At 57.8% G+C, this 27,088-nt stretch overlaps 1 protein-coding gene across 2 annotated transcripts in view; it reads right to left on the reverse strand.

Moving 5' to 3' along the window:
• Positions 1–4,010: 4,010 nt before the first annotated feature.
• Positions 4,011–27,088, reverse strand: part of HS1BP3 (HCLS1 binding protein 3) — a 35,639-nt gene continuing 12,561 nt past the window's right edge. Inside the window, exons 3-7 of one of the 2 annotated variants that reach the window (XM_061210749.1) lie at positions 26,177–26,384; positions 23,753–23,978; positions 11,823–11,983; positions 10,348–10,483; positions 4,011–6,319 (exon numbers count right to left, since the gene is read on the reverse strand). In XM_061210749.1, coding sequence (XP_061066732.1) covers positions 6,058–6,319; positions 10,348–10,483; positions 11,823–11,983; positions 23,753–23,978; positions 26,177–26,384 — 993 coding nt within the window. In that variant the 3' untranslated portion in view covers positions 4,011–6,057. Of the gene's footprint in view, positions 6,320–7,673; positions 9,440–10,347; positions 10,484–11,822; positions 11,984–23,752; positions 23,979–26,176; positions 26,385–27,088 lie in introns of those variants that run through there. The other variant, XM_061210750.1, reaches the window with a different exon arrangement.

Genomic DNA, 27,088 nt, shown 5'->3' on the forward strand with positions numbered 1-27,088 from the left:
CCTGGGAGTTGGCCCGCAGGTCTCACTTTCTGGAAGCCTTTTCCATCTTCCTCAGGGGCCCAGAGAGAGGAGGGTGGGTGTCGGGGGGAGGGCAGACACCTGGGAAAGCCATCAGGCCACTCCTGAGCCAGGGCTCCGAGCAGGAGGCACTGTGGGTCCCCAGAAGGACCTCTAGAGCCCTGCGGCCCTCCAGGGAGGGAGTCACAGCCCCCTGTCAGCCAGGACAGCTCTGAGCCCTGCTGAATCTCCATCCTGTGCTACATGTTGCTCTAAAGAGTCATTCTTACTAAGATTTGAAGTGAAGCGGTTTCGGCATTTCTGGTGGCAGCCGCAAATGAGAGGAATCTAACCCTGGCACCAGGTAAGTGTCCAACAAAGGTACCACCCTCCCAGCTCCCTCCCCGACCTGTCCCCTCCTCAGACAGGGTGTGGGGATGACAGGGTATTGCTGAAATACAAGCCCAAGGGGACACCACAGAGGCCATGGCATGGACAGGACAGAATGGGACGCTGCCTGCCTCAGGTTACTCCTGAATCACATCCACTCAGAACACAGGTAATCAGACCTATTTGGAGCCTGCGATTGCCCTGGGGAAGGGTGTATCATGGCCCAGAGGTGTCAGGCCCTGGGGCTCCACCAGTCACATACTCGGTGTGTCCTGCTCCCGCCACTGGACACAAGCAATGTACAAAGTCCCGGGACTGTTGTTAGTGGTGGGGTGATTTTCCCAAATTTTGTATGATAACAAGGCCCCAAGACCACATGGTACCAGATGGCACCCAATAAGCCCGGAAGCTGATACAGGAGATATGAATGTCATCACGTCTGCACTCGAGTAACTCAGCCTCCTCAAAGGTACCAAACCCTGAGGCACTGAACGGGGTGGAACAGTGTCCCCCCAAATTCTTGTCCACATGGGACCTGTGAATGGGACCTTATTTGGAAATAGGGTCTCTGCAGATGTAATTAAGGGAAAATGAGGTGATACTGGATTCGGGTGGTCCTAATCTAATGACTGGTTTACTTACAAGAACAAGGAAATTTGGACACAGGCACAGAAAAGACACAGAGGAGATGACTGTGTGAAGACAGAGGCAGAGGCTGGAGTGATGCAGCTACAAGCTAAGGAACTCTCAGGATTGCCAGCAACCACCAGAAGCTGGAAGAAGCGGTAAGGATTCTCCCCAGAGCCTTCAGAGAGAACATGGCCCCGCCAACATCTTGATTTTAGACTTCTGGCCTCCGGAAATGGGAATAAATTCCTGCTGTTTAAAGCCACCCAGTTTGTGGTACTTGCTACACAGTGACTAAGAGCTGGGGTCACGTTGCATGTAACACTGTATGTGCTGGGGGGGTGGGGGCAGAGGGGGAGGGGCAGAGAGGGCTGCGTGGGAGGAGGTGCTTTTCCTAGTTGTGTCTGCTGCTTGGGCAGGAGGTCCAAAGAACAGAACAGAACCTACAGTTCAGCGTGGCTCATGGTAGACCCGGCTTTGATGACTCATGTGTTATCATCTTTGTGTCCTCCATCGTGCCTAGAACAGGTACTGCACCCAGAGGTGCTCAGGAAACATTCATTGGCCAGGCTGGCCTGGTCTCTCTTGCTCTGTGTCTCTTGAGCACCAGAGCTGTGCCGCCTACACAGTCCTTGCCACCCGCTGCTTTGCCCTGTATTGTTCATGCACTTTTCTTGCTCCTTGTATGCACTTATTCACCAAACTGATTGATGCCCAAGCACGATGGGGAGCTTCTAGACCAGAAGGGCTGCCCTGCATTTTTCACTACGCCTCACCCACCTGATTCCCCGTGTTCCACATGTCATGGTGCCTGCACACAGTAGGTGCCATTAAATGCTTAGTGTTTTTGGATGAGTTCGGCATGTGAGGAAACAGACGGGATTGGCTGGCTGGGCTGGAGAAAGCTAACCCAGCTTTATTAAAAAAGGAATTTAGAGGCTGCTGCTATTTGCTGAATTAGCAGAGAAGCATCGGCACCTCTGAAAGTTGTCAATAGGGATTCCTGCTTACTGAGGCCATGCGCGGAGCCCATAATCCCCGCTCCAGAAGTGCGGCTTTATCCTGAGTGTGACCTGAGAAATGAAATCCCTCGGCTCTCACCGGCGGCCAGAGCCGTGTGAAACCAGAACCAGAGGTCAGCCATGAGAGGGATGAGCATTTGCGCTCCAGGTTGTACGCACCATGCTGCACACCTGGGTCCCCTTCACCATGTCGTACGCAGCACAATACCTGGAAGTCAATGTCAGTGCCCGGGGCTGCAGGCGAGGCTGGGCTGAAGCTGGCAGCGCCTTCTGACCACGCCTCCTCAGCCTGCCACATCTCACTAGCATGCAGCTTGTCCTGGGCAGGGGTCCCTCTGGGATGAACTGTAGTGACCAGCCCAAGGAAAGTCCTTCAGGCACGAATAGGACGTTACAGCCTACCTGGCCCTTCACATGAACCCAGGGAAGTCTCTTCGCTCGGCACTGCAGGGTGAGGGGACATCAGATAGCCGAGCTGGACCGGAACCTAGATCCCTCCAGGCCCACGGAGCCTGGTCCTTTGGTCAGCTACCCCCAATCGTGAGGCCTCAAGGGAATTGTTTAAGTGATGAGGGTTTGCACTGAATGGCACCATCCACAACTTGACACTGAAAGGTCATCCACTCAAAGGGGCTCTGAGTGTTGAGCACGCCTGCTCTGGGTGGCCTTCAACCCACACAAAGACCTGGCAGCACTGGTCCAGCCAGGGCCACCATCCAAGGGACGTGTTGGTAGCTCTTCTCCCTTCTCCTGTCCGCAGGATATGCTCACCTGGGCAGCTGGTGAGCTGGAGAGCCAAACGTGACTTTCCACGCCAGGTCTCCCCAGAGACAAAGGAAAGCCTAACACCACACGGACTGTACCGACAACACCAAGCTGGCAGCTGGGCATGAGGGCCATAGCGCCCCAAAATCACCTGGACCTCTGCTGCCTCACCCGCATCTGGTGTGAGGGCTTGAGCCTCGGGGCAGCCCCAGAGCACACAGAGGCAGGCTGGGTTCCGGACTTGTGGCACTGATACGGTCACGGGACACCAGGGTGTGGAAGGGTGGGTTCCCCCAGTGAAGCTCGCCTCCCGGCCCGGCCGAGACAGACGCTAGGATGGGGACTTTCCAGGAGAACCGGCTGGAGTTCCCGGCTTCCTGAGAGGAAAAACGGGGGATGGGAGCGGGGCCCCCAGAGCAGCCGGCACATCCTGCCCACGGGGCTCACACAGCTGCAAAACGAACAAACGTTGCCCCCAGTGAACCTCACTTCCCTTCCACGGTGCACTCTCCACTGCAGGCTTGTGGGCTGCGTGGTCCTTCTCAGAACGACCCAACTGCTTGTCCTTGGGAGCCAAGACCCCCATCTGAGCTTAGCTGTGAGCTCCAAAGCTGAGTGGTAAGGGAGGCCGGTGTGGGCTCGCAGACTGCGCTGCACGGGGCTCCCGGGGACCCATTTCTAGTGCTCTGGGGGATGTCGGCTTGCAGAGCCGTCTGCTAAGAACCTCTGGGTCCCGGGCAGGAAGCAGCATCTCAGAATCTGACCCTGGCAGGAGAGTGGAGGCTAGGACAGGTTTGGATACGGATGGACGGGTTTATTCGGCGGGGCTGTCTTGTGTCAAAGCTGAAAGGACTTCAAGGCCAGTTCAAGCCTAGACCAGTCCGTACCCTGAGGAGACAGAGGTGAGGTCTGGAGAAGGGAAAAGTCCGCTTTCCAAACAGGTCCCGGCTGAGCAGTTACTGACCGACGACCCCACCAGGCCGGGGCCTCTGGCCCCTCTGCCTCAGCTCACACAGTGGAATCCCCCCTCTGCCCTCGCCCTGCCTTATCCAGCAGCAGCCTGGGAGGCCTGGCATACCCCAGATCCTTCGAGGGAAGCGCCCCTTGTTGAGCCCCATCAGCCGGGGGCTGTAAAGACAGTGCCCCACATTGTCCGCCATCAGCCCGGGGTCAGAAAAGGTCGCCACTAACAAATGCGGGAATGAGCCACTGACACGGACTTTATTGGATGACTGGATGTCACAGATTGGCCGGTGGGGCACAGACCTGCGGCGCCGCGGAGCATCAGTATCTCTGCTGAGGTGTCCGAGTGCCAGGCCGCCAGGGAGGAGGCCGGGCTAGCAGTGGACGAAGCTACACTGGAGTGGCAGCTTCCACCTGTGACCCCCCCACCAGAGGACCAGCCCCCCACGGGCACCTGCCAGCTGCACCCTCTCTCCTATGTCGCACGCTGGGGGCAGGAGGAGCCAGGGAGGGAGCGGCCCAGAGGAGAGAACAGGGAGGAGAGAGAGGCCACGGCAGCCCATCACCTCACCACCTGCTCCTTCCTTCGGAGGCCTTCCTGCAGTCAGCAAGGGTGCGGACCCCAGCGCGGCGTGCAGGTGTGAAGGCCTGGCAGTGAAAGAGAAGAGGGGCGGCTTGTGCTGGGGGCTGGGGCTGTCCCGGAGCCAGCTCAGGGTCCCAGGGAGGCTGCCCGCGGGGCCCAGACAAGGCAGAGGGGGCGGAGGAACTAGGCTCTCAGTCCCCGGAGCTGCCTATTTCCTCTCACGCTGGCACCCGTGGAGGGGAAGGGGGACGGCCTTTCGGGACTGCACAGCTGACGAGATACGTGAGACGCGGGACAGACCAGACTGAGCGCTCCCGCCCGCCCTGCAGGTCCTGGCACTGGGCAGCGGGTGCTAGAGACTCTGAGGGCAGCAAACACCGGCCTGGCTCAGGCAGAATCCCTGAGGGATCAGGGTTGGCTCCTGGCCCCGATCGGGAACGGCCTGGGGTCCTAATCCCAAATCCTCCTTCCAATCCTCTCTGTCAAGAGGCACAACCCAAGGGACAAGAGCGGTTGCATTTTCTTAAAAACCTGTGTTTCCTTAAAAACTAATTCTGAACATGAAGACTATATCAAAAAAAAAAAAAAAGAGGCATTCTTTGCTCCATTAAACATCACTCATTCACTGAGAGTTTCCTGAGCACTGCACCATGCTCAGACCCGTATGCCGGGGCAAGGGGGTCGGGGAGAAGTCTAAGGCACTGGCTCTGCCCGGCACAGGGCTCCTTCTCCTGGGAAGGAGGCTCCCACTGGGGGAAGGCCAGTGAGCAAATCCAGACCCTGAGGACAGGGAAGGCCTGGCAGCATCCACCGCTGGACAGACGGGGCCCTTCAAGTAGCGGCCGAAGAGCATCCAGCCCAGGCCTGCCGTGAGAAGGAGGGGCACCTCAGCCACAGGTGTCCCTGAAAGATGCAGGGACAATTGTGCTCAAAGCTGTAACGGTGGACATCGGCCCTATGGCCAGAGGCCCAAGAAGGCCGTGGTCTGGCCAGGCCTTCCCTAGGAAAGGAAGAGAGAGGAAGACATGGGGATTGTCAGGCCATCTACACACCAGAGGCAGGGCTGGGCCTGACGTCTCCCTTGAGCTTCGACACTTGGGAAGGCACCGTGCTTAGCACCTGGTAACCGGAGGTGGCTCGGCCACCCCACCTAGCCAGGCTCTCCTAGGCACCCACTCAGCACCCCTCTCCTGGGGACCCTCCCAGGGCCTGCAAGCCTCCAGGAGCCATGGTGACTAGAGACTCCAGACTGGCTTGGCATGGAGACCCCCACCCAAACCCCAAGTTGGCCAGGCCCTCCCTCCCGTGCTGGGGCTGGCAGAGCCGGTGGGCACAAGTGGGCACAAAGTTTCCCGCCCCAAGTGGAGCCTCCCTGGCCCCCCGCGCTCCCAGTCTCATGACATCCTGGGGGCTGGGCTCCTGGTTAGCAAGGCATCTCCACATGCTCTCCCCTCCACATCCACATGGCTGAGACATTTTAGGCTCCAATTCCTATAGTGACCTTGCTCTCCGCATCTTGCAGGATTCCATGAACCCACAGGCCTGAGAAAAAGCAAAAAGGCAGTACAGGGGTCCTATGACCCAGGCTTCCCCCCTCCCTCCCTTGGGAATAGAGGTTCTGGCCCTACAGGTCCAAGTCTGCACCTCACTACGTGCCCCTCCACAGCAGAGAGTCTGCTGGCTCAGGAACAGCACAGGGCTTGGGGGTGGTCAGAAGAGGCTGGGGGCAGCCTGGCCAGGCGCGTCGTGGTCCCGGATGTACTGTAAGATGTCCGTCTCGTCCATGGCTTGGACCTGCTGCTGCTTCTGCTGCCTGGCCAAAGCCTCAGATGAACCCGCTCTGGGGGGAACAGCTGGTTTTCTGAGTAGCGCTGGCTTAGCTGCCACTGGAGGCTTGGGCTTGGGCTGGGGCTGAAGCTGGGGTTTGGACTCAGCCCCCAGGTTCAGAATCTGGTCCAAGTCCTCTTCGACTCTAGAGAACCAGAGGGAGAAGCCCTGAGCACAATCTCCTGCAAAAGGGACAAGGTGCCCCCTGCCAAGGCAGGCACCCCTGCAGGGCACTGGGCTTGGTCCCCCCCGCCTCCCAGCCTCGCCCTTCCACCCATCCGCCCCCAGGGAGGAACTGAGGGGCAGGGCTCTCCTTCCCTGCAACCCCGCAGCCCAGCGGGAGCAGAGCCGGCCCCTTGGCAGCCTCTGCAGGACTGCTTTTTGGGTGACCCCACTCCAGACAAGCTGGCTCCTTTAGGTGACTTTTCCTTCAACCCTTCAAGAAATAACAGTAACAGCTGCCACATACGGAGCTCCTGCTCTGGGCCACGCACTTTAGACCCATTGTCTTTTTCTATCCTCAACAACCCTTGGGGAGGTATAGCGCAGTCTTCACCCTGCAGATGCGGATGCTCAAGTCCTGGAGGCCGAGCCACCTGCCTGAGGTGAAAGCATGTGGCCGGCCTGAGTTGGAACCAGTAAGTCTGACTTGAGACGTTGGGCTCTCATCCAGGCCAAGTTCAGCCAGAGAAAGAATGAATGAGGGGCTCTAAGCCATCGTGGGGTGGGGTCTGCCGGCCCACAGTGTCCCCTGGTGGGCCACCCGGGCGTTCGTTAGACACGGCCCACCGAGGGCTGAAGCCGGCCTCGGCCATCACCCACCAAGACTCCGCCACGCCCCGGACCTGACAGCCTGTTGGTGGAACTGAAGGGCGCAGCAGTGTGACGGTCACAAAGGACCAGCCCAAGTCCTGAATAGCAGGAAAGAAAGGCAGCCCCGCTCTGCCCTCTGCCCAAGGGAGCTCTTGCTGCCAGCTCCTTGTGCAAGGACTCAACTCCTGCAGACCAGATGCACAGTGAAAAGACCCATTCAACCCATCCCCCGACCCACCCACCCAATCAACGTTGGGCTGGGTACCTACCACGGCCGGCCTTTTCCACATCCGTTAATTCATTTAGTAATCACAAGACACTGTCTGGTAGCAGATGTTAGCTCCATTTTACAGATGTGAAAACTGGGGCACAGAAAGATGAAGGGCCTGGCCTGGCGCCCACAGCTAGCTGGGGACAGGGGAAGGAGGGCAAAGGCGCTGCAGGCAGAAGACCGGGGGGCCTCGCGCAGGCCACTTGGCCTCTCCAAGCTTTGGTTTCCCATCTGCCAAATGGGAACAGCAGCATCACCCCACAGGGTTACAACCCCGCGTACAAAGACACGCAGTGCGGCAGGCGGAGTGCGGTTCCCTGCCTCATCCTGCTACTCCTTCAGTGGCCTCAGCCCACCCCACCTGCCTGGTCCTCCGTCTCCCTATCTGTGAACGGGCTCCAGCTCAGACAGCAGCACGGCTGAGTAAAGGCAGGAGCACAGGGGAGGCACCTCTGGTCAGAACAACTCCCGGCACCACAGGGCCTGGCAGAGGTCTACATGAGGGTGGAGGTGCCCTTCCTGGGAAGGGCTGCCTGCCAGGTAGCAGCTACTGAAGGGGCAGTGGGTCACCCTGCCTGCTTCCTGGGTCAGCCTCCTGTGATGGGGCACAGACCCCAAGGGGAGAATTCAGAGCCTCCCACGGATGGCAGAGAAGTGAGCAAAAGGTGTCCCTCCAGACCCGGAGGGACTGGCCCAAGCCAGGCCTTGAAAGAGTGAGTTCCAGGCAATCCCAGGAGGCATCACCCCGGGACAGGCTGCTCCTGGCAAGTTCAGCTCAGCTGTGTCCCCGCTTCCTCCAAGTGGCTGCCCTTCCTCGAGCCCCCCTGGGGCAGGTGCTGGCTTGTCCTGCATCCTCCACTGGAGGCTGGGTACCCAGGAAAAGCTCTGAGGGACTGAATTATCCTCAAACAGGGGCCCTTAGGGAAATAAAGCAGCAGCTAAAAGCTTGTGTCGGAGTTCAGGATTTATACTGCTTGGCAAAGCAATGACTCTTTGGAGCTAAGCAGGAGCTGGATTTGCTCTGAGGTGGAAGGTGGGGCAGTCACACCCGGGATACAGGTGGCCACACGGCATCTCTTGCCAAGCACCCTATTTCCAACTGGTCTCCCTGAGTCACGGGTAAAAACAGGTCCCACTGACATAAGGTCCAGCTCCCCTCCCTTCCAGGCCCTGCAGGTGTAAGATCAACCACCGAGGGGCTGGAGGGAGGTCTGAAGATCCCAGGTCCACTCCTCTTCCCCAGGTCCCTGCAGAACTTGACTAAAGACCAAAACTGGGGCCCCAGAGCAAGAGGGAATGGGGGCTTCTCAGACTCCAAACCCGGCTCAAATGCCCCTCCATGCTGCCTCAGGATGGCGGATGGCAGATGCCAGTGATAGAATGAAGGGGTGATGAAAGCACTGATGGATGAATGAATATTAGAAAGTTTATCATAAGGAAACCCGATTACCGCCTGGATAGTCCCAGGACACGCACAAAGAAAAATAAAATATGGTTCCTGCTCTCAAGAGGGTAATTCTTTCTTTACCAGATGTCTGGTAGAGCAAAGGCAGGGTCGCAGGACTCACATTCTCTAAGGCAGTGACTCCCAGAGAGCCCTGTGGGATGTAGGAGGCCTTACAAAGGAAAGGGTCCCAGGGACCAACCGGAACGTGAAATGCTGCGTAGCATCCCCCTTGAGCCACGCGTGCCCACACACTAAAGGCTTGGGAAGTCCTGCTTAACCCGGCCATCTGGCCACAGAAAGCCTTTGAAGGTAACACCTTTCAAACCCCCCAAACCGGTGTTCCGCAGGACATGGGCTGGAAAGTGCCGGTGTAATGGACTTAATATAAACGATGCCCAAAGGTCCCACTGGTTCTGCCCCGCTAGGACATGCTGAGTCCTGGAAACGGCAGAGGCTCCCCGGGGCGGACCTGCTTCCCTGGGCCTCAGTGTCACCCCAAAGCACATAACAATAGTCCCAGCTTCTTCCAGGGAGTACTGCTGCCTGGATGTCAGCGGTGAGGACACAGGATGAGCGTGAACAGCTGTCAGGGGCCGTGGGGAGATGTAATGACAAGGAGCCGCCGCCGTGACTCAGGCTCGGCGGGCACTCGGAAGGCTAACAGCCCGTGGTTGCTAACGAGGGGGGGTGGTGACAGCCTCCGGGATCGCATGTCCAGCGCCACGTAACTGTTCCTGGAAAGAGAGAGCTCAGAGTCCCGCAGACGGCCAGGCTCGGCCTGCCTCCTGGGGACACGGATGATGCGATGCAGGGACGCACAGCGTGCTGAGGAAGCAGCGGCACGAGCAGAAGCCCAGGGAGAGCCTGCCAGCCCCGGGGTGGGAGGCGGAGCTGCCAGCCTCTCCTCCTCCAAGCGCTCAGAGTCCTGGAAGGGTGGGAGGACGGGACACAGGCAGGCTGACCTGGTTCCCAATCCCCGCCTGTCACCTGGGCACTGGGGCCTTGGGCCAGTTACCTCTCCCACCCTCCATTTTCCGTGAAAAGGAGATAATAACACCTACGTGGAGGGTGAGGGTGGGAGGCGGTGCTGCTGTGAGGATTAAATAAGATAACATGTAAAGGGCCCAGCATACTGCTTGACACACGGCACACACCTCGCGGCGGTCAGGTGTGCACATGTTCTGTCAGTCGACCTCCACATAACAGACTAAGCCTCGCGCTCCCCTCCATAAGGCCTGCCGATGGGGACCTGCCACTGCCCAGAAAATCTGCACTTTGCTCCCCCCACGTGAGCTGCGTGCTACCAAGCGTCAGTTTTATACATCTGTTCCCAAACCTGTTTATGCCAGTTACACTTGCTCGTGCAATTACATAACTTATTCTTTATATACACTATTTGTATACATGAAGTCCTGTCTTTCTAGAACCTGCTGAGCTGCTGACAGCCCCCCACCCCACCCTTTCATCGCACCCCATCTGCTGCCTCCTGGTCAGCTCCCACCCACAGGCTCCTGCCTCTGAGGGGTCGGGATTCCCTCCCTCGGAGCCCAAGGAAGGTGAAGTGCCCCCAGACTGGGTGGGTCCCTGGCTCTGTCCAGGCCACTCTCAGACCTGGTGAAGCAGCACTGGGGACAGCTGGTACCTGGACAGCTCCTTGGAGGCCTCCCTGCAGCCTGGGCGGGACGTGGGTCCTCCACTCTCGGGGGCAGCTGGCAGCAGTAAGGGGTCACCCAGGGGGACGGCTCCGCTGAGGTCAGGATCGTCAAACAGTTTCAGGGCTGCGGAGGAGGCAGCAGCAGAGGGGTCAGAAGAAGTCCTAGCCTGTCCTCGGCTGCCTGCGGGGTGCAGGGTGGAGAGAGTCTGGCCCAACCTCCTGCCACAGCCAGCAGAGAGGGAGCAATATTGTCACTTCGGTCTGCAAGGCAGATTGCGGAAGCACCAGAGGAATGGGGCCACGCGGGGCAAGAGACAGGCACTCACGGGGGCCTGCAGCCCTGGCCCCCGCCTCTCTCCACGCTGGGCCAGAGCCATCTGATGGCACCCCTCCTGGTGCGGCCTCCCCACTGCTTTCAGGAGGAAACAGCCTCTTCAGCTCACACCCCAGGCTCCCCGTGGCCCCGGCCAGTTGGATCTCTTAGCTCAGCCCCCAGGGCTGCACCCCAGTCTTCCTACAAGCGCTCACGGAGCGCCAACCACCGGCCCGGGGCTGCCAGCTGTGGGATGCACTGGTGAGCAGACGCGGCTCTGACCACAGCCTCTGCCTTCGAGGAGCCGGGGTCTACTCCCCCCCCTCTCCCCACCTCCGCTGCTCAACGCTGCCCTTCGTGAAAGGTAACTGCAGCTTCTTCGCCTGGAACATGCTTTGTCAGCAGCCCTGGCAAACTCCGCTGACCTTTCAGGATCCAGCTCTGGTACAGTTCCTCCGCCTGACCCTCACCCAGGAAGCCTTCCCTGGGGTCCCCACAGGCACGGACGTCCCTGAGGCCAGAACTGTGATTCACTCATCCAGGTGTTCTCGGGCCCAGCACAGTGCCTGGCCGTCAGCGGGCACCTGGTGCCGGATGAATTAATGGGTGCCATCAGTTCCCTACCCTGGATGCAGACCCGGGCGGGGGTAGGAAGGGTCAGAACAGGAGCGGGTGTGGAAGTCCCAAGGCTGTTCAGCTTCCCTGTTCCAGCTCTGCACTGGACCCTCCCTCGGGGTCTCTGCAGGGGACACAGAGCCTCTTGTTAGACTCCAAGTCATGCAGAGCCCCAGCAGGCCGGGGGCAGGCCAGCGTCCACTCTCCACCTGGTGTCCACATCTGGCTGCAGAGGTAACAGAGGTACTTCTACACCAGTCACAACCCACACTTTTCAAAGCAGCAAAGAAAACTACTCTTTGCTTCTGAGGGATGATTAGAATAAACATACAGCCCTGGAACGTTCCAGGCTATGGGGACACAAGGTGTGAGACTACATTTCTCCAGCAGAAAATCTCCACTGACTGCATCTGCATCATGTTAACACATGAGCCGTCCTGCTCATGTGTGGTGGGACCAAAGCCGCTCGCAGAGGTTGGCTGGGTCACCCGGGAGACACCGAGAGTGAAAGGAACACCCCCGGGGCTCTACTTACAGTCCCTGGGGGGCGCGTCCTCTGCGGGGCTCCGGGGAGAGGGCTTCCTTCCCGGGCCAAAGAGCCCCTCGTCGGGGTCCACCTCCTCATCAAAGATGGAGAGACGGGGCAAGGGTTTGGGCTTCACGGCCACTTCCGGGCGTTTCTTGGGCTTCTTGGAGCTGGGGAATTACAGACAGAATTCGAGGTTAGTACCTCTCACAAGAGCCCTGCCGGCCAGCCCGGGTGGCCTGGTCAGACCCACACAGGCACTGGGCAGGCTCGAGCTTGTGTCGCAAAGGAACTTCCCAAGGAGCTGACAGTGAGGTGGTGACACGCTGCCACGGAAGCAGCGCAGCCCTGTGCCCAGGGAACGGCCGCTGCAGGATGTGTGGGAAGAGCAGGAGGCTGTCTGGATGACACAGCTGACTGCAGACAACTCCAGCCCTGAAGGGCCGGCAGGACGGGTCACAGGTCACAGGACGTGCCCTCCTTCCGGAGCTGCGAGGCCACACCACCTCAGCACCCCGGGGGCCAGGCTCATCAGAGAGCCACCGCACAGCCGCTCGGACACAGGGATGGATGCACATGAGGCTGCAAACCTCAGGGCCTGGACCAAGGGGAGAACAGAAGGCAGCCTTGGTCAATGCTCCCTTGTTTCCCCACACACATCCCCCCTTCCCTTGAGCGGTCTAACCTCTGTTGTTCCAGAAAACACTTCAGTCCCACTGAGCAAACCTCACCTCCTTCAGGAAACCCCTCTGGCTACTCAGAGCCCCAATCGCCCCTGCACCCCTCGGGTCCCTTTACATCTCATTCATCGATTGGCCAAGATCCTGCTTTGGCCCAGACACTGCTGCGGGAAACCAGGAGGGGGCTCGAGGAAGCTTCTGGGCCCCGGGAGGGCTTTATTTCCTGATCCGGGTGGTGGTTACACAGCGGACATGTCAGCCTTCAGGGACCTGAAGACTGCAGATCTACACACGTCACTGGAAGTTATAGCGCCAGTAAATAAACAAACTTGGTTTTATTTTAACAAGGTGATCCAACCCCTGCTGATGGTGCCTAGATTAGCCATTTTAAGGTTCCTGCAAACAACAGAAATAAGCTTTTAACCGGAAGTGGGATTTCTGTGCGCCTGTCTGCCTGGAGGGCCATTCCACTGGACAGAGGTCACCAACTGAGCTCATGTTGGCGATACTATGCAGTTAAACTGCGCTGATACCACCGTAAACAACGCACAGATTAACCAGCAGCAGATAAAAATAGCAGCAGGGCGGCCCTGGGTGTAGGAGGACAGGGCGCTCAGAGGTGGCCATTCCCATGGTCTGGATTTAGATGTCTGCTAGAATTTCAGGCTCCCGGTGGAGGTGGGGAGACGCTAGGAAAGGTGAGGCTGCACCTGCTGGAAGGCCGCGGGACCAACACTCCTCGGCGCTCAGGGCCGAGGCCCCAGCGGGAAGATCTCTCTCAGCAGACGAGGAAACGGTGGTTCAAGAAGCTGGGTGTCTGCTCAAGGCCACATGGCAGGCAGGGCCAGGGACTCAGTGGCCACACCCCAGTCCCTGCACTTTTGTCCATCTTGGGCACAAGCCAGATGGGCTCAGGCCACAGGCCACCAGGGCCACACCTCCGCTGCGGTGCCATCCCCAGGCCCTGCCTGTGGTGCTGGGAAAGGTGAAGGGAGCCTGGGCTTCTCCAGAAACTTCATCTGTGCTTCCTCACACGTCTTAAGGAGTCAGGGTGTCCTGCTCTTCCTGGGATGTCTTCCCCTTCTGCTTCACGGACCAGGCAGAGCCGGTGCTGCTCTAATGACCCCTAGTAAGTGGGTACTGACGAGGCCCTGGCCTTCGGGGCAGGCCAGCTGGAGACGGCCATAGCCAGCCGAGACCCGCTGAATGAGAACCCCAGCGGCAGGCCCCGGGAGCTCCTTGTGTCCCTGTGGACTCTGATGACCAGCCGTGTTCGGGAGCCACTGGACCAGCCAGCGGCCTGCGGGCTCTGTCCCACGGCTGTCCCTCAATTACCCGTCGCAGCCGCCCTTTGCTTGGCTCTGCTCCTGCACCCGGCAGGGGCTGCAGCAGTGAAGGGCGGAGAGCCCCCAGCAGGGAGCTCGCAGCCCACGTCCGCAGGTCCACACTGCTAGGAACCGGAACCGGCAGCTCTGAAACCGCCCGTGGGGAAGGCACGCACACATCCTCCCCAGCAGACTGGCCCCCTGGGGCAGGGGCTGGGGGCTTCCCACCGACCAGAAATCAGAGGGAGCACAGAGAGAAGGGAGGGTCTGAAGAACAAAGGAAGTGAACGGACAGACGTGATTAATTATCTCTGGAGAAGCCAGGCAGAGATTTCAATGATTTCCCTTCTTGGACCTACTTCTGGTTCGGAGAGCACAAATTACGCCTGGCTTTCCTGCTATGTGAGTTTTCCTCTCAAATCGGATGAATGTTCCTGTTTTTCTCCCTGGAGACATTTGTTATCTTCTGTGTCTTGAACTGAAATAAAGCGACTCTACAGCACATGGGGCTGCTCAGTCAGGCACCATCTGAACCCCACCCCGTTCCTCCCGGGCCATCCCCTGTCTCCCTGACTACCCCCGACCCGTCTCCAGGGGAGACAAAGAACAAGAAGAAACATGGAGCTTTGACGGCTGGAAGCCCCAGGGTCCTGTCCTGGTTAGCCCCAAATTCTGTCTCTGGGGACTCAGCAGTGTGCCTGGTCCAGAGCAGACGCTCAATAAATATTAGACGAAAGAACAGATGGATGGAGGGGTGGCGGAAGGATGGACAGACAGACGAACGCATAGGTGGACGAACAGGGTGACAGTACATCTCTAATCCAGACTTATTTCTACCTCCTCCCCCCAGGGAGGGGGGAAAGGGAGTGAAGAGAGAGGGGCGGCCAGCATCATCTCAGACAGAGGCCTTCCACCCCATGGCTCCTCCTCCAGGGATCTCGCAGGCACCCGAGCTGGTCTCTCCAGCAGCCCCTCGGCCCTCCCGTAAGAAAAGCTCATCCTTTCACTCGGAGTGACTTCTATGACCCAGCGCTTGGGAAGTATCTCCCACGGGCAAGAACCTGTGCTGGGTGATGAGGGCACAGAGGTGAGGAAGACCTGGCACTGTCCCCAGAAGCTCACAGCCGAGCAGGGTCACAGACATACACCCGTCATCACCACACAGGGCAATCATTCCGTGACAGCCGGAGCCCAGAGGAAGGAGCCAACCCAGCCCGAGGGCTTCCTAGGGGAGGTGGCGTAGAGGTGGGCAGTGACCTGGGGGGCTGAGGGCAGAAGACTGACACAGGCAGAGAGACCCTCAATCTGTGAGGGGCTGCGGGACCGGGCACCGCTGGGAACCCAGTGCCCCGTGGAAGCTTTGCTCCTGGGCCATGGAGGAACGACCAGGGCTCGGACTGGGGAAAATGAGAGCAGGGAGGCTGTCAGAAGGCAAAGTGCTGATAAATGTGGGCTGCTGAAGTGACCCGTGGGCAGAAGGGACAAGTTTAGGATGGTGCCAGATTCTGACTCAGGGACAGGACAGGCATTTCAATGTCAGGTGAGTCACTCAGACTCCAAGCCCGTTCCCTCCCCTCCCTCACACATCGTGTGAACGTGGACTCAGACTGCACACACGGCTACGGTCCTGGCGCCCCCTCTGTCCCCCCTCAGCTCCTTTCCACCCGCATCCACCCGGCTGCCCGCAGGACACACCACCCAGCTCTGCTGTGCCCGCCACCAGCACACCCTCTGCACGGAGCCATAAAGGATGCCTCCCTTCTCCCTCCTCCAAAGGAAGGCTGGTACGATCAGACTCCTGTCACCAGGGATGGGGCAACTGAGCATCAAACAGTGGGGTCTGCAACGGACGGAACCGCAGCTCCCGACCTTGTGCGGGTTCCCGCACAGCACGGGTTACAGGAGGTCGCGGGGTTGGGGGGGGCGGTGGGGGGAGGTCCCTGGACGGGTGCAGGCACATGGAACCGTGCTCCTGCAGTACACACGCGTGTGCACACACAGACGCCAGCTTTCCTGCTATGTGCGCCTGATAGAAGACAGATGTCCGGGCCAGGCCACATTCTGCAGGCGGGCGGGGAGCGCACATGAGTGAGAGGCGGCAGGTGCCACAGCTGACAGCTCTGATAGGCCAAGGAGCGGCCCTGCTCCACGGGCCTCAGGCGGCTCTGGTGACAGGGACTGACACGAGAACGTCATCCCCTCCGGCCACCCAGGGGGCTTGTGTCAGTGTTCCCGGATGCACCTGCCCCTGTGACAGGTCCCCGATGGGGACCAAAGGCCCAGGTCCTGAGTGCACTTGAGTTGCAGAGGCATCTCCTAGACTAACCAGAAGACGGTGGATCCTTCTGAGGCCAAGACTCACACACAACATGACTGTTACCTTCAAAGCCAGGGTGATACTAAACCAGACACGGAAATCAACTCTTTTCCAAGCGTGTAACGTTCCTGCTTCAAAATAAAGCACTTTTCATTTTTTAATCTTAAATTCACTTTTTTTTTTTCCATTAGTGAAAATTCTCGGAGTGCCAACAAATGAACTTGTGACATTCATTCCAGGACAATGTGATTTGCAGCAGCACTAGGCAACGGGCTTCCACCGCGACCCGATCACAAGAGTCACGCAAATCACGGAGGAGAGGCATTCACCCTGTGGGCCCACACCAGCCTCGCTGGGCCAGGGGATTCAGGGAAGCACCGGAGGAAGGATGAGCAGGGTTGGGAAAGCTGTGCTCCAGGCAGAGAGAAGAGCCCTGTGAAAACGCTGAGGTGGGAAGGGCTTGGTATGTTCAAGTGCCCAACAACTGGACGGCAGGTGCATGGAGGGAGGAGGGGGAGGGTCTGAGGGGAAGTAGGGCCACATCCCGCAGGGCCGGGGATGGGGGGATTCTGACCGGTCTGAGGGAGGACCCCCTGGAGGGGGATGCAGGAGAACCTGTGTACGACCCCAGGCCAGTCATTTCACTCTCTGAGTGTCTCCTTATCTGTTCAGTGGGAATAAGGAATGATCTGGAAGCTGCAAAGTGGAGCCCACATGCTGCTGAGGTGGGCAACGCAGAGGCCTGTGATCACAGGTGCTGCTTGAGGATGTCTAGCTCACATTGTGTTTCGACCCAACTGACTTCATTCTGGGCTCTAAAAAGTAAACTGGCCAGTCCAGGTAGTTGCCTTGGATGCCCATCATTTGCTGCCTTCCCAGAGTCACACTCTTGACAGCCCCAGCCTGACTCTCCAGGCCGCTGAGCACCCCCCCACCCCGAGGGACCAGGACCTCAGGGACCTCTCTCTCTTCTCAGCTTGTGGGGGATGACATTTCTCCTTCTCTGCACAGGGGCGGCCAAACGCTGCCCCTCACCTACCACGGCAGCAGCACCAAGAAACCAGCGCGGCCCGGCTGAAGGGGCTCTGCCACCCGTGGCTTGAAAGCAAAGCTCCCAACCCTGATCACACCCACAGCGGCCCCGACAGACTGTATGAACAAACAGGCAACCGCCAGGCCAGATATAAACAGAACCCACAACCTGCAGCCACCGGCCCAGGAAGCCGCACCGCAGTCTCTGCAGCTATGGCCCCAGTGGCCAGGCCTTGATTGGTAACTGCCAGCTTCCCTAGTCTTTACCCTGCTTCCCACTTATTAGGCCCAGTGACAGAGGCAAACATGCTCCCCCAACCAAACACACAGGCTGCAGGCCGCCCCACTTCTGGTTAGGCCTCTGGCTTTCGCGTGCCAACGGTCTCGTCAGGCAGACCCGAGCCTTCCCCTTTTGCCACCAGAAATCTTTCCCGCTCCCCGCCTGCCTGTGAGTCTCTGCCCAAACGCTGGTGATGGTGGCTGAGCCCCCCTGCTATGGCCTGCTCTGAATAAGTGGCCTTTGCATGTTCTCATCTGGGTGGTCTTCGTTTATTCCAATACCCCCAATGATACTCCAAACGCTGACATGACCAGTGGACGCTGGCGGTCCTTGCGGTGGAAAACACCCATCCCCTACATCACCCGCCATGGAGAGCAAATGGACCGGGGCTGTGAAGTGGGCACCCGGCACAGGTGGGGTCTCGGTCTGGGGATGATGGGGTTAGTCCTGGGCCAGTAGTCAAGAGGACGCAGCTCCTGCTTGGACCACGCCCCAGACTGTGTGATCTTGGAAAGGCTCCTCAATTATAACCACAAAGACACTGGAGGTGAGGTAAAGGCCTTTGTGTGCACAACACACGATGCTGATATTTGCATGACAACAGGAAATGGAAAAGCTGCCTTTTCCATTTCAACTGTGTACTTTAAACACCCGAGGGCTTTTTCAGAGCAAAGTAAACCTGAAATAGTGATAACATCATACAAAGGAAATTTCCTGTACTTCATCCCATTTTACCCTTACAATCACTGGGCCTGGACTTTAATTTACAAAGTTACAAAGAGAGAAACTGTGGCTTTTGAGAAGTTCAGCAACCCACCCAGGGCCCACCAGCTGCTAAGTGGCAGAGCTGGGACTTGAACCTGGGACAGTCAGCCGCTAAACCTGCTCTGGGGTGACCACACATATTAGGTTTTCCTGCTTTTCCATCCAGTGGCTTTCAAACCACGCTCAGGCGCCCTGACCTTCTGCAAAGCTGCCCAGGGGCACCACAGAGGTGGGCTGAGGCTGAGGGGCAGAGATCCAGTCCCCACTTCTGTCCCAACCGGGCCAATTTTACTTCCGTCTGTTTTATATATCAGGGTCCTGTATGAGATTTCTCCAGAACAAAGCGTCTTGCTACTCAATTAGAAAAGTGGAAGGCACTGTTCCATGTGTTCGTCCCTGACAGTTCTATTCACTCAGGACAGTCTCTGGGCACTGCCGTGGATGGGGAAACCCATACCTGTGGGGGGCTGCTGTGGTCACCCCCAACGGTAGCTGATGCTGCAATCACCGTGACAGCTCTAGGGTGAGACGAGGGGGCCCACCGTGCCCCCTGCATGCTCCTTGTTTGGACCCAGGACGGGCCGAGGCTAAGTGCTGTGCGTGGAGGTACAGCGCGAGGCCGCCAGCCCTGGCTCACAGCCCCAAGAGCGATCAGGAAGAATGGCCCTCCAGCAGGAGACGAGAGAGGGAGACCCGAGAGACAGTGGTGGGCCGGGGGCTGAGAGTAACAGGAAAGGCCTCCCTGAGCCCGCCTACTGGAACCCCTGTGAGCGGCAGAGCCTGGCGGCTGGTGGACCTGCTCTCTGCATCGCTGTCCTCCTGCTCCCCCAAGACTTCCGTTGAGCTCGGTTTTGGGGGCTCCTCAAACATGAATTTGCCTGTGGAGCGCGCCAAGAGCTCGTTAAAACACAGGTTCTTGGGCCCCACCCGGGTTCGAGGGGGCCTGAGGTCGAATCTGCATTTCTAACCAGCTCCAGGTGGTGCAGAATTCCCGGCCGGGCTCTGCTATCCTAGGCGGGGGCTGGAACACTAAAGGGGCCCTGAGCCCAAGAGGGACAGCCGGGATACTTAGCAAGAGGCGTCCGAGGAGAAGCAGCTCCTGGGGCCCCTCGCGAGGTGGGGTGAGGCCAGGCTGTCTCCGCAGAGCTCCTGTTCCTGGGGGTCGCCTCACTTCTCTATCTTGGAAATGGCGGTGAGGCGATGGCTGACCTTATTGTGGTAATCATTTCACACTGCGTAGGTGTATCGCATCATCACATTGTGCACCTTAACCTTACACAGTGTCACACGTCAATTTTATCTCAATGAAGCTGGGGGGAAAATAAGTAAATCTTGGGTTAGTAGATCTGGGGGCACCTGGCAGCGTGCCGGAAGTCTTCAGAACCACAAAATCATCCCAGAGTAGCAGTTCCACCCAAATAGAGGAAGCAAGATATTTTTATACTAAAACACATATGGTTATTTTATGAAAGATAAAGCAAAATTTGTATAAATATTTATGACAAAACACATGATTCACGTTCCAAAGAAACGTCCAGCTTCACCACTTGAGGCCACGGCACAGGGCCCTGGGTGCTGGCTCCCCCTCCTTTGAGCAGACAGCAGGAAGCCCAGTCTTACAGGAAAGCGTGTTCATGCAGGAACGAGCCTGTCCCTCGGGAAGCCGAGGGTCCTCAGGGACCTGGGGCCTGGTGGTTGGGGAGCTCCCTGGACACTGGGGGAAGAGGAGGGGGCAGCGGGCCTTGTGGATGGGTAGGGTTTGGAAAAGCAGGGAGGACTTCCCAACACAGGGGAATTAAGTCCTTAAAGACCCCTTCTCTGTAGAGGTACAACCAAGACCCCCAGCAGAAGCTTTTAGGACCTTGCTCTGGGTCAGGTAACTGGGGGGAAAGCTCAATAGAATAAACACTCCGTACATGAAAAAGTTCTTTCATTGCCTGTAATAGCAAAAACCTATGGAAAACACCACAGTGTCCCCCAGCAGGGGCCTGGAAATGCCATTTACAGCACACCAGCCTGAGGCACGAGCACCAAGTTAAGCACGTACAAGTCTATTTACTGATCCGGAAAGACCCAGTACGTAAGCTGAAAAAAAGCACATTATGGAATGGCGCACATAACACAGTTCCATTTTGGTAATAAAACATGAATATCCAAAAGTGTATACCTTTCATGATGAAAGGGCTTTTAACGGTGTTTTCAATATTTCTATACTAATCATACATTATTTGAGTTACAATTTAAAATGTTCCTCGCAGAGTATTTCCAGCAGAAGGCAGAACTATTATGGGAGAACTTCACCTTTCTCAGGACTGTGAAGTCTCTAAAATAGAAAGTTAAACATGAAAACTGTGTTCCACATGGAAACCGATCGTGAGGACATTAAGTGAAAACGCAGAGTGTAAAAAGGCATGTGTACTATGTCTGCGGTTACATGGACTGTGCCGGGACAGGGACACACAAAAATCCCGAAAAGGGGAGCGCGGCAGCGTGGGATTGGGAGGCGGTGAGGGCTTTGTCTATCTTGAGGTACCTTCTAAGGGTGCAGCAGTGCGTCCTTCCCTAATCAAAACCAGGTTTTACAGACAAAGGAAAGCCAGGCTTTGTGCCGTGGCCCCCACCCGCCCAGCAACCCCACAGTGGAGAAACAGCGCCCCGGCGCGGCCACGGCAGGAAGGGCCAGCGCCTGTCGCCTGGAAACATGGCCGCTTGGGGAGGGCCGGCATCCGGCCCAGATGGGCGCTCGGGAGGTGGGGGGCTGGGAGAGCAAGGATGCCGCAGCCGCAGCCGCAGCCGCAGAGGAACTGAGGGCACAGGATGAAGAAATATGTGCACCAAGCATAAGTCTCCTGCAAAGAACAGAATGTTCCTCACCAGAGGGTCGGGTCGGCAGCCTTGTACAAAGAAGTCAACAGGCCCACCTGGGTGTCCCAGGAGAGGCCAAGGGGACACCCTCGCTTCAAGGCAGGGCCCTGCCACACACAAGGCACTGGCCAAGTCCCCGCGCAACTCTGTCCTCAATTTTTCCATCTCTGAAGCGGGGATAATCCTAGGGCCCTGCCTTGAAGTGAGGGTGTCCCTCTGCTGGGAGACTGGAATCCAGGGACAGGGCAGGGAGGTGACACCAAGTCCTGACTCTGCCATTTGGGGCTGGATGAATCTGGATGAGCTACTTGACTCCAAAAGTCAGCTTCCTCACACACAGAACGAGCCTGATGCCAGAACCCGCTTCCTAGGGCACCATTTCCCAAACCAGACCCACAGTGGATCCGGAAAGCAATTCGGTTGAGTCATGACCTTTAAAAAAAAAACGAAATAGAAGATATCTCTTCATGTAAATGCTAATCAGTTCCTGGCATTTAATAAACTCTCAAAAAATGTTAGTTGTTATTATTCCCAGTGGCGACAACAGCACTGACTATTGTCACATTGGTATTAAAAGAAAGACTGGCAGGAGGTCAAAAGCCTCCGGGACCCCTTTTAGGTGCTCAGCTCTCCTCGGATTCAGAAAGGAGGCCCCCCGAGTGCAGAGCTGGGGATGGCGCTGGGGCGCAGGGGGTCCCCAGACAGCCAGCACCTCACCCAACCATCTGCTACTGGAGTAAGCAGGGAATTAAAGGCGGCCCTTGCCAACCCCAAAGAGCGTTTTCCTACCCAAAAAAGGAGCTGCTTTGCTAAGCACGTCCTTTAGCCAAAGGCTGGCACAAACCACGCAAGCCCATAGCAGTCTGGCAGCAAGTAACATGTGGTTACTCAGAGCAACAGAGAGGCTGAGTTCAAACAAATACAGCCCAACAAGTCCCTCGGGTCGCACAGGCTGATAAGGAGCGGCTATTACGAACTTCTCCCAACGTAACCTCGCTGTCACTCCCACAGGCCGCTGACCCGCTCCTAGGACAAGGCCAATGCGGGTGGGAGGTGCTGGAAGGGCCTGACACCTGGCACCAAGGAGCTGCAGGACCTCCGGCTCTGGCCCCCGTCTCCGGCCCCCGTCTCCCCGAGCGCCTGGGATCTTTCCCGAGTCTGACTCCTCGTCCCCTCCAGGCTGGTCTCATGGCGACCCTGCAGCCACATGTCCTCACGTGCCCACCCTCACACACCCCGCTAGGAGAGGAAGGCCTGCGGGTGGTGGGCAGTGCTTTCTGGACTGTATTTTTCATACTGTTTAAGTTGAACTTGTCCCTGCCTGATTTCTCTTTGGCTCTAATTTCTTTCTGGAACAGGACCTGCGAGACAGGCAGAAAGAATGTCACTCTGGGTCTGTGGTCTGTCCACCTCTGCAGAGGTGGTGGGGCAGAAAGATGGGGCCGTGACATCTAACTCACTTAATTTTGATGAGAGCCGCAAAAGATGGGTGCTATCGTTATCCTGCTTTCGTTGCAGAAAACTGAAGGAAAGGGGTAAATTGCTGGGATTCTGGTCCAGGGAGTCTGGCTCCGCAGTCCAGGACAGGACCCTGAGCTCGGTTTGAATCCCAGTACCATTATCCACCAAGCCGTCTGACCTCGGGCAAGGTACCTGGCCTCTGCAGACGTCAGTTTCTTTAATCTGTCAAATGGCATAGTAACAGCTGTTTGCGGGGCAGGCTGTCAACGAGACACAGTAGACAAAGTGCAAAGTACAATGCCGGGCGCGTATTAGGTGCTCAAAATCAACAGTTCCCACCTTGTTTCTTGCTATTTGGGCCAAGAAGTGAGGGTCCTGGGAAGCGGGCTGAGTCTGTCGGGATCCCCCTCATCTCCTTCTGGTCGGGAGGTCCTGCCCAACGCCTCAGCCTGTGCCTATCAGAGGGGCCTGGGGAGCAGATGTCTGGCTCTCCGGTCTCATCTAGCCTGCAGCCCCTCCCCCCAGCTCAGGGTGCTCCCCCAGTGGGGGCTCAGGAGCAGCTCACTGATTGGCTAAAGGCAGGCAGAGGGACAGGAAAGGAGAAGGAACAGGAAGGTGACAGAATCAGGACACCAAGGGGCCATCAAGACCACAGCCAGTTGCCTCTTCTTCTCCAGTGTACGTGTGTGTGCACGTGTGTGTGCAAGTGTGCACGTGTAAAGGGCACACAGTCTACCCTGGGGCTCACTCTACCTCCTTCCATCACAGTCAGCAGCTTATGGGTCACCAGTCACCCCAGACTTACAACCACCTTGGGGAGGCAGGGCCAAGGTACACAGCCCTGTCTCCAGGGCAGCGGGACACGGCCCAGGGAGCTCCAGTCACGTATCACAAGTCACAGGCTGTCAGCGACGAGCTGGACTGAGAACCCAGGCCTCCTGGGCTGCTGAACTGTCAGGGGTGGGGGCAGCCCTGCCTGGTCTCAGTGCAGAACTGGGGGGCGGGGGGCCACCCTGTGAGCAGGGAGGGGCAGGAGATACCTGGGCTGAGCCCCAAAGACCCAGGTGATGTTGGGACTAGCAGAGAGCCAGTTCCCTGAGTACCAGGCCCCTAGGGGCAATAACCCAGGGATACCGGTTTTCTCAGACTCCCAGGAGGGAGGGAGGAGCTTGGAGAAAGCCAGACGGGGGCCCCACCCAGAAGGGGAGACGTACCGCATGATGCCCAGAGGGTCCAGGGCCTCCTCCTCCTCCTCCTCCTCCTCTGAGGACTTCCCTGCATCCTGGCCCTTCTGGCCCAGCGTGGGGAGACCCTCACCCTCCACTCGGTCCTGCTGCTGGAAGAAGTCGAAAGCATCCCCATCGTCCCCTGCTTGGCTGTCTGTGTCCAGGACAGAGAAATCTCTGCTGCTGAGATCCGCAGCCCCGGGGGATCTGGTACCTGTGGAGGGAGACAGAGAGGGCGCCTGACACCCACCGCCGGGGGACGCGAGGAGGCACTTCCCAGCACGCAAGCTCCTGTGCCAGCACCCGAGGCTGGGGGTTTCCTGCAGCATCCTGGGACCAGGACGGTGGGTCTGGATGGGGGTGGCAAAGCCTGGGGTGGAGCAGTTACAAGCGGGAGCCTCAGAAGACAGAGGGAGCAGTTCCTGAAGCTCTGCAGCCCAGGGCCTGTTGGGACGACAGACTACAGTCCATGGGCTGATGGCAGAAGCCAGCCAGTGTACGTGGGTTCCCACAGAACAGTTCCAGAAACGTTTTGCAGTTGCGGAGCCCATCGGGGAGCTCTGCCAACCACGGATGGAGACCTGCTCCGAGGGTCTGGGTGATTAGACTAGGAACTCAGTGACTGCACAGCGAGCACATGGAAGATTCGAGAACCAACTGTGATGGCTTCACTACAAACTGGCTTACATAAGCACTTCTCAAAGCGTGGTCCATAGGCGGGTGTCCACAACAAGGTAACTACAGAAAGGGGGAGCAAGCATCCAGAAACTTCCACAGTACCTTGGAATGCTGTTTGTGACAGATTGGGAATAAAAAAGTTAGTCCTTCCCCACAATGGTTTGAGAAGCATGGGTTTAGGCTACTTGTTTATCTCTATCTAAATAGTTTACCGAATAGTATATTTTTGAAAGCAGTTACTTAAAAAGTATATGACCCTGTGGGTAAAGAAGCCACCTATATGCCACTGAGTGCCTGGCACATAGGATGTAATATGTATACTGACATAGTATGTAGAACTAAGTGATAATGATTACGTTGCATTATATTATGCTTTGTTATTTAGGACAAATGTAAAAATCCCATTCAAAATCTCATGAACCTTCAATTTCATGGAATAAGCATCATGTAATAAAAATTTTTACAGGTACGGATTCATTTAAATTTTGCAAAAATCCCACGTGAGAGATCCTATCTGCACCTCCATTTTACATATAAGGAAACTGAGGCACAGAGAGGCTAGGAAAGTCAGACCATCCTATCCTGCTTCCCCATAACAGAGAGGCCCAGGAGATGGGGAGTTTCTTCCAGCTACAGATAGGCTGGAGCCCCCTTCCTACAGTCAACGCAGACCCAGAGAGAGGCAAAGGGCGGAGGGCTGTGACCTCAGTAGACAGGAGGGCCGGAGAGACCTCAGCCCGAAGACCCTTGTGGGGGGGCATGGGAAAGGAGAGAAGAAAACCGGTGCTGCAGTCTTACCCAGGCTCGGCTTTCCGTGCATTCAGCCGTTCCGCTTTTATTTCCCCACCTTGTTTTTTTTTTTTAATTGGTTTATTTACTGTTAATTTTCTTTTGAAAAATTCCCATCTGTCTTGGGAAGCTAGGAGATTCACGGTACTCGGGAAACGAGTTAAATGGGGTGAGTGCCCCGCACCCCCGGATGGGAGCCCTCCCCAGGCTCCCCCTGCCCCGGGGTGTTGGTGCAGGATGCGGACGCGCCTGGAGCGTTCTGAGTCCAGTCGGTGTGAGTGGGGGTGAGCCGTTAGCCATCGCTTCTACAGCGCCTCCTGCGCGGCGAGCTCTGCTCCGGGCACTCCGCATGTGTTAGCACACGTGGTTCTCACAAGCACCCGTGAGCCGGGCTACTCCCATCCGACAGACAGGACTAGCGGGAAGACAGGGGGCCGTGGGACCTGGACTGCGAGGGCTCGAGGCTCCCATCACCGAGTGGGAGGGCTGCCGGGAGCCACGCCCAAAACCTCTCGGTGAGGGGCACCAGCTGAGTGAGGTGTCCCCAGGGGCCGGGGCACCAGCCTGGCTGTGGGAGCACAGCCTTCTCTGGACTTTGCAGGCCCCCAGGCCTGGCTGGTGGGAGGCGGAGGCGTGTGTACGGGTGGGCGGAGCTCTGGAGGGGGCTGGCCAGGAGGGGAGTGGGTGGGGTCAGACTACGGAGAAGGGCCCTGGGTGAGTCCCATCCAGCACCCAGATGGTCAGTCCTCCAGGGCTGGGTCCCAGGCCTCTTCCACCCACCACCCTGGCCCAAGCACGGCAGTAAGGCCCATGGGCCTCCACAGCCTGCCTGAAGCTTCTGGGCTGCAGGGGGTACTGTGGACCCCCCTCCCGCCAAGCCAGGGCAGGGAGGCCTAGTTCTGGGCCAGCGGAGACCTCAGGAATTTGGGACAGAGCCTCCCGTACCTAAGAATTCTAGCAGCTCAGGGCTGCCTGCCAACTCAGCATCCTTCGAGACACAGCGCAGGATCTCATCGAACATGGCTCTCCTCTCCCGGATGTCACACTCCCCCACAAAGAGCACCTTCCTGGGGAGGGGGGGAAGGCTGGCCGCCGGATAACGACTGCTGAGTTTCTGGTAAAACTCCTCAATATCACTGTACTTTCTGGAGACCTGGAATGAGAGGAGCGCGTGGTTTCCTGAGTGAAGAGGGAAAGGAGAGAAGGCTGCTCATCCCGCCCCAACAGATGTCCCAAGGGCACTGGGCCCTTCGGAGAGTCCTCCCCTAGGACCAGCCCAGCTCCCTGCCTCAGGCTCCACTTCCTAAGCCTCCTGGTCAATGCTGGGTGCTAATCCTGAAAGTCCTAGCTGCCCAAAGGAAAGATGCCATCGTGGTGGGTTCCAGGCACCATCACAGGTCTGGGTAGAGACACTTGATACAGAGGCCTGGCCTGCAGGTGACCGTGACTTATACCTCCATTCTGGGCCTTCAGTGCGTTAACAGGGCGACCTCATGGTCTGGCCCCTGTTCGGTCATCTTCCTGCAACAACGGGACAGCGTTTTGCAGGGTCATTGTCCCGTGAACTAGCGGCTGCCTCTGACAAGGCCACACCTTACAGTGCTCAGCTGGTGGAGAACCAGACACTGCAAAGCTGGTTTCTGGCCCTGGTGCCAGCCAGGAGCCCACTGCACACCGGGACCTTGGGGAAGCAGGCCAGGGGGTCCGCTGGAAGGTGGTCCTCGGCCGTCAGAGTCATCCTGGGGTACCTGGCTTCCTGCAGAGCTGAGGGCTGACGGCTACCGCCTCTCGATCTTTCCCCAGAACTCCCGCCGCAGCTTAGGGCTCGTCCACTCACTATCAGGCTCTTGCTGTGCG

The sequence above is a fragment of the Eubalaena glacialis genome, chromosome 14, assembly GCF_028564815.1.
Source record: "Eubalaena glacialis isolate mEubGla1 chromosome 14, mEubGla1.1.hap2.+ XY, whole genome shotgun sequence".
NCBI classification, from domain to species: Eukaryota; Metazoa; Chordata; class Mammalia; order Artiodactyla; family Balaenidae; genus Eubalaena; species Eubalaena glacialis.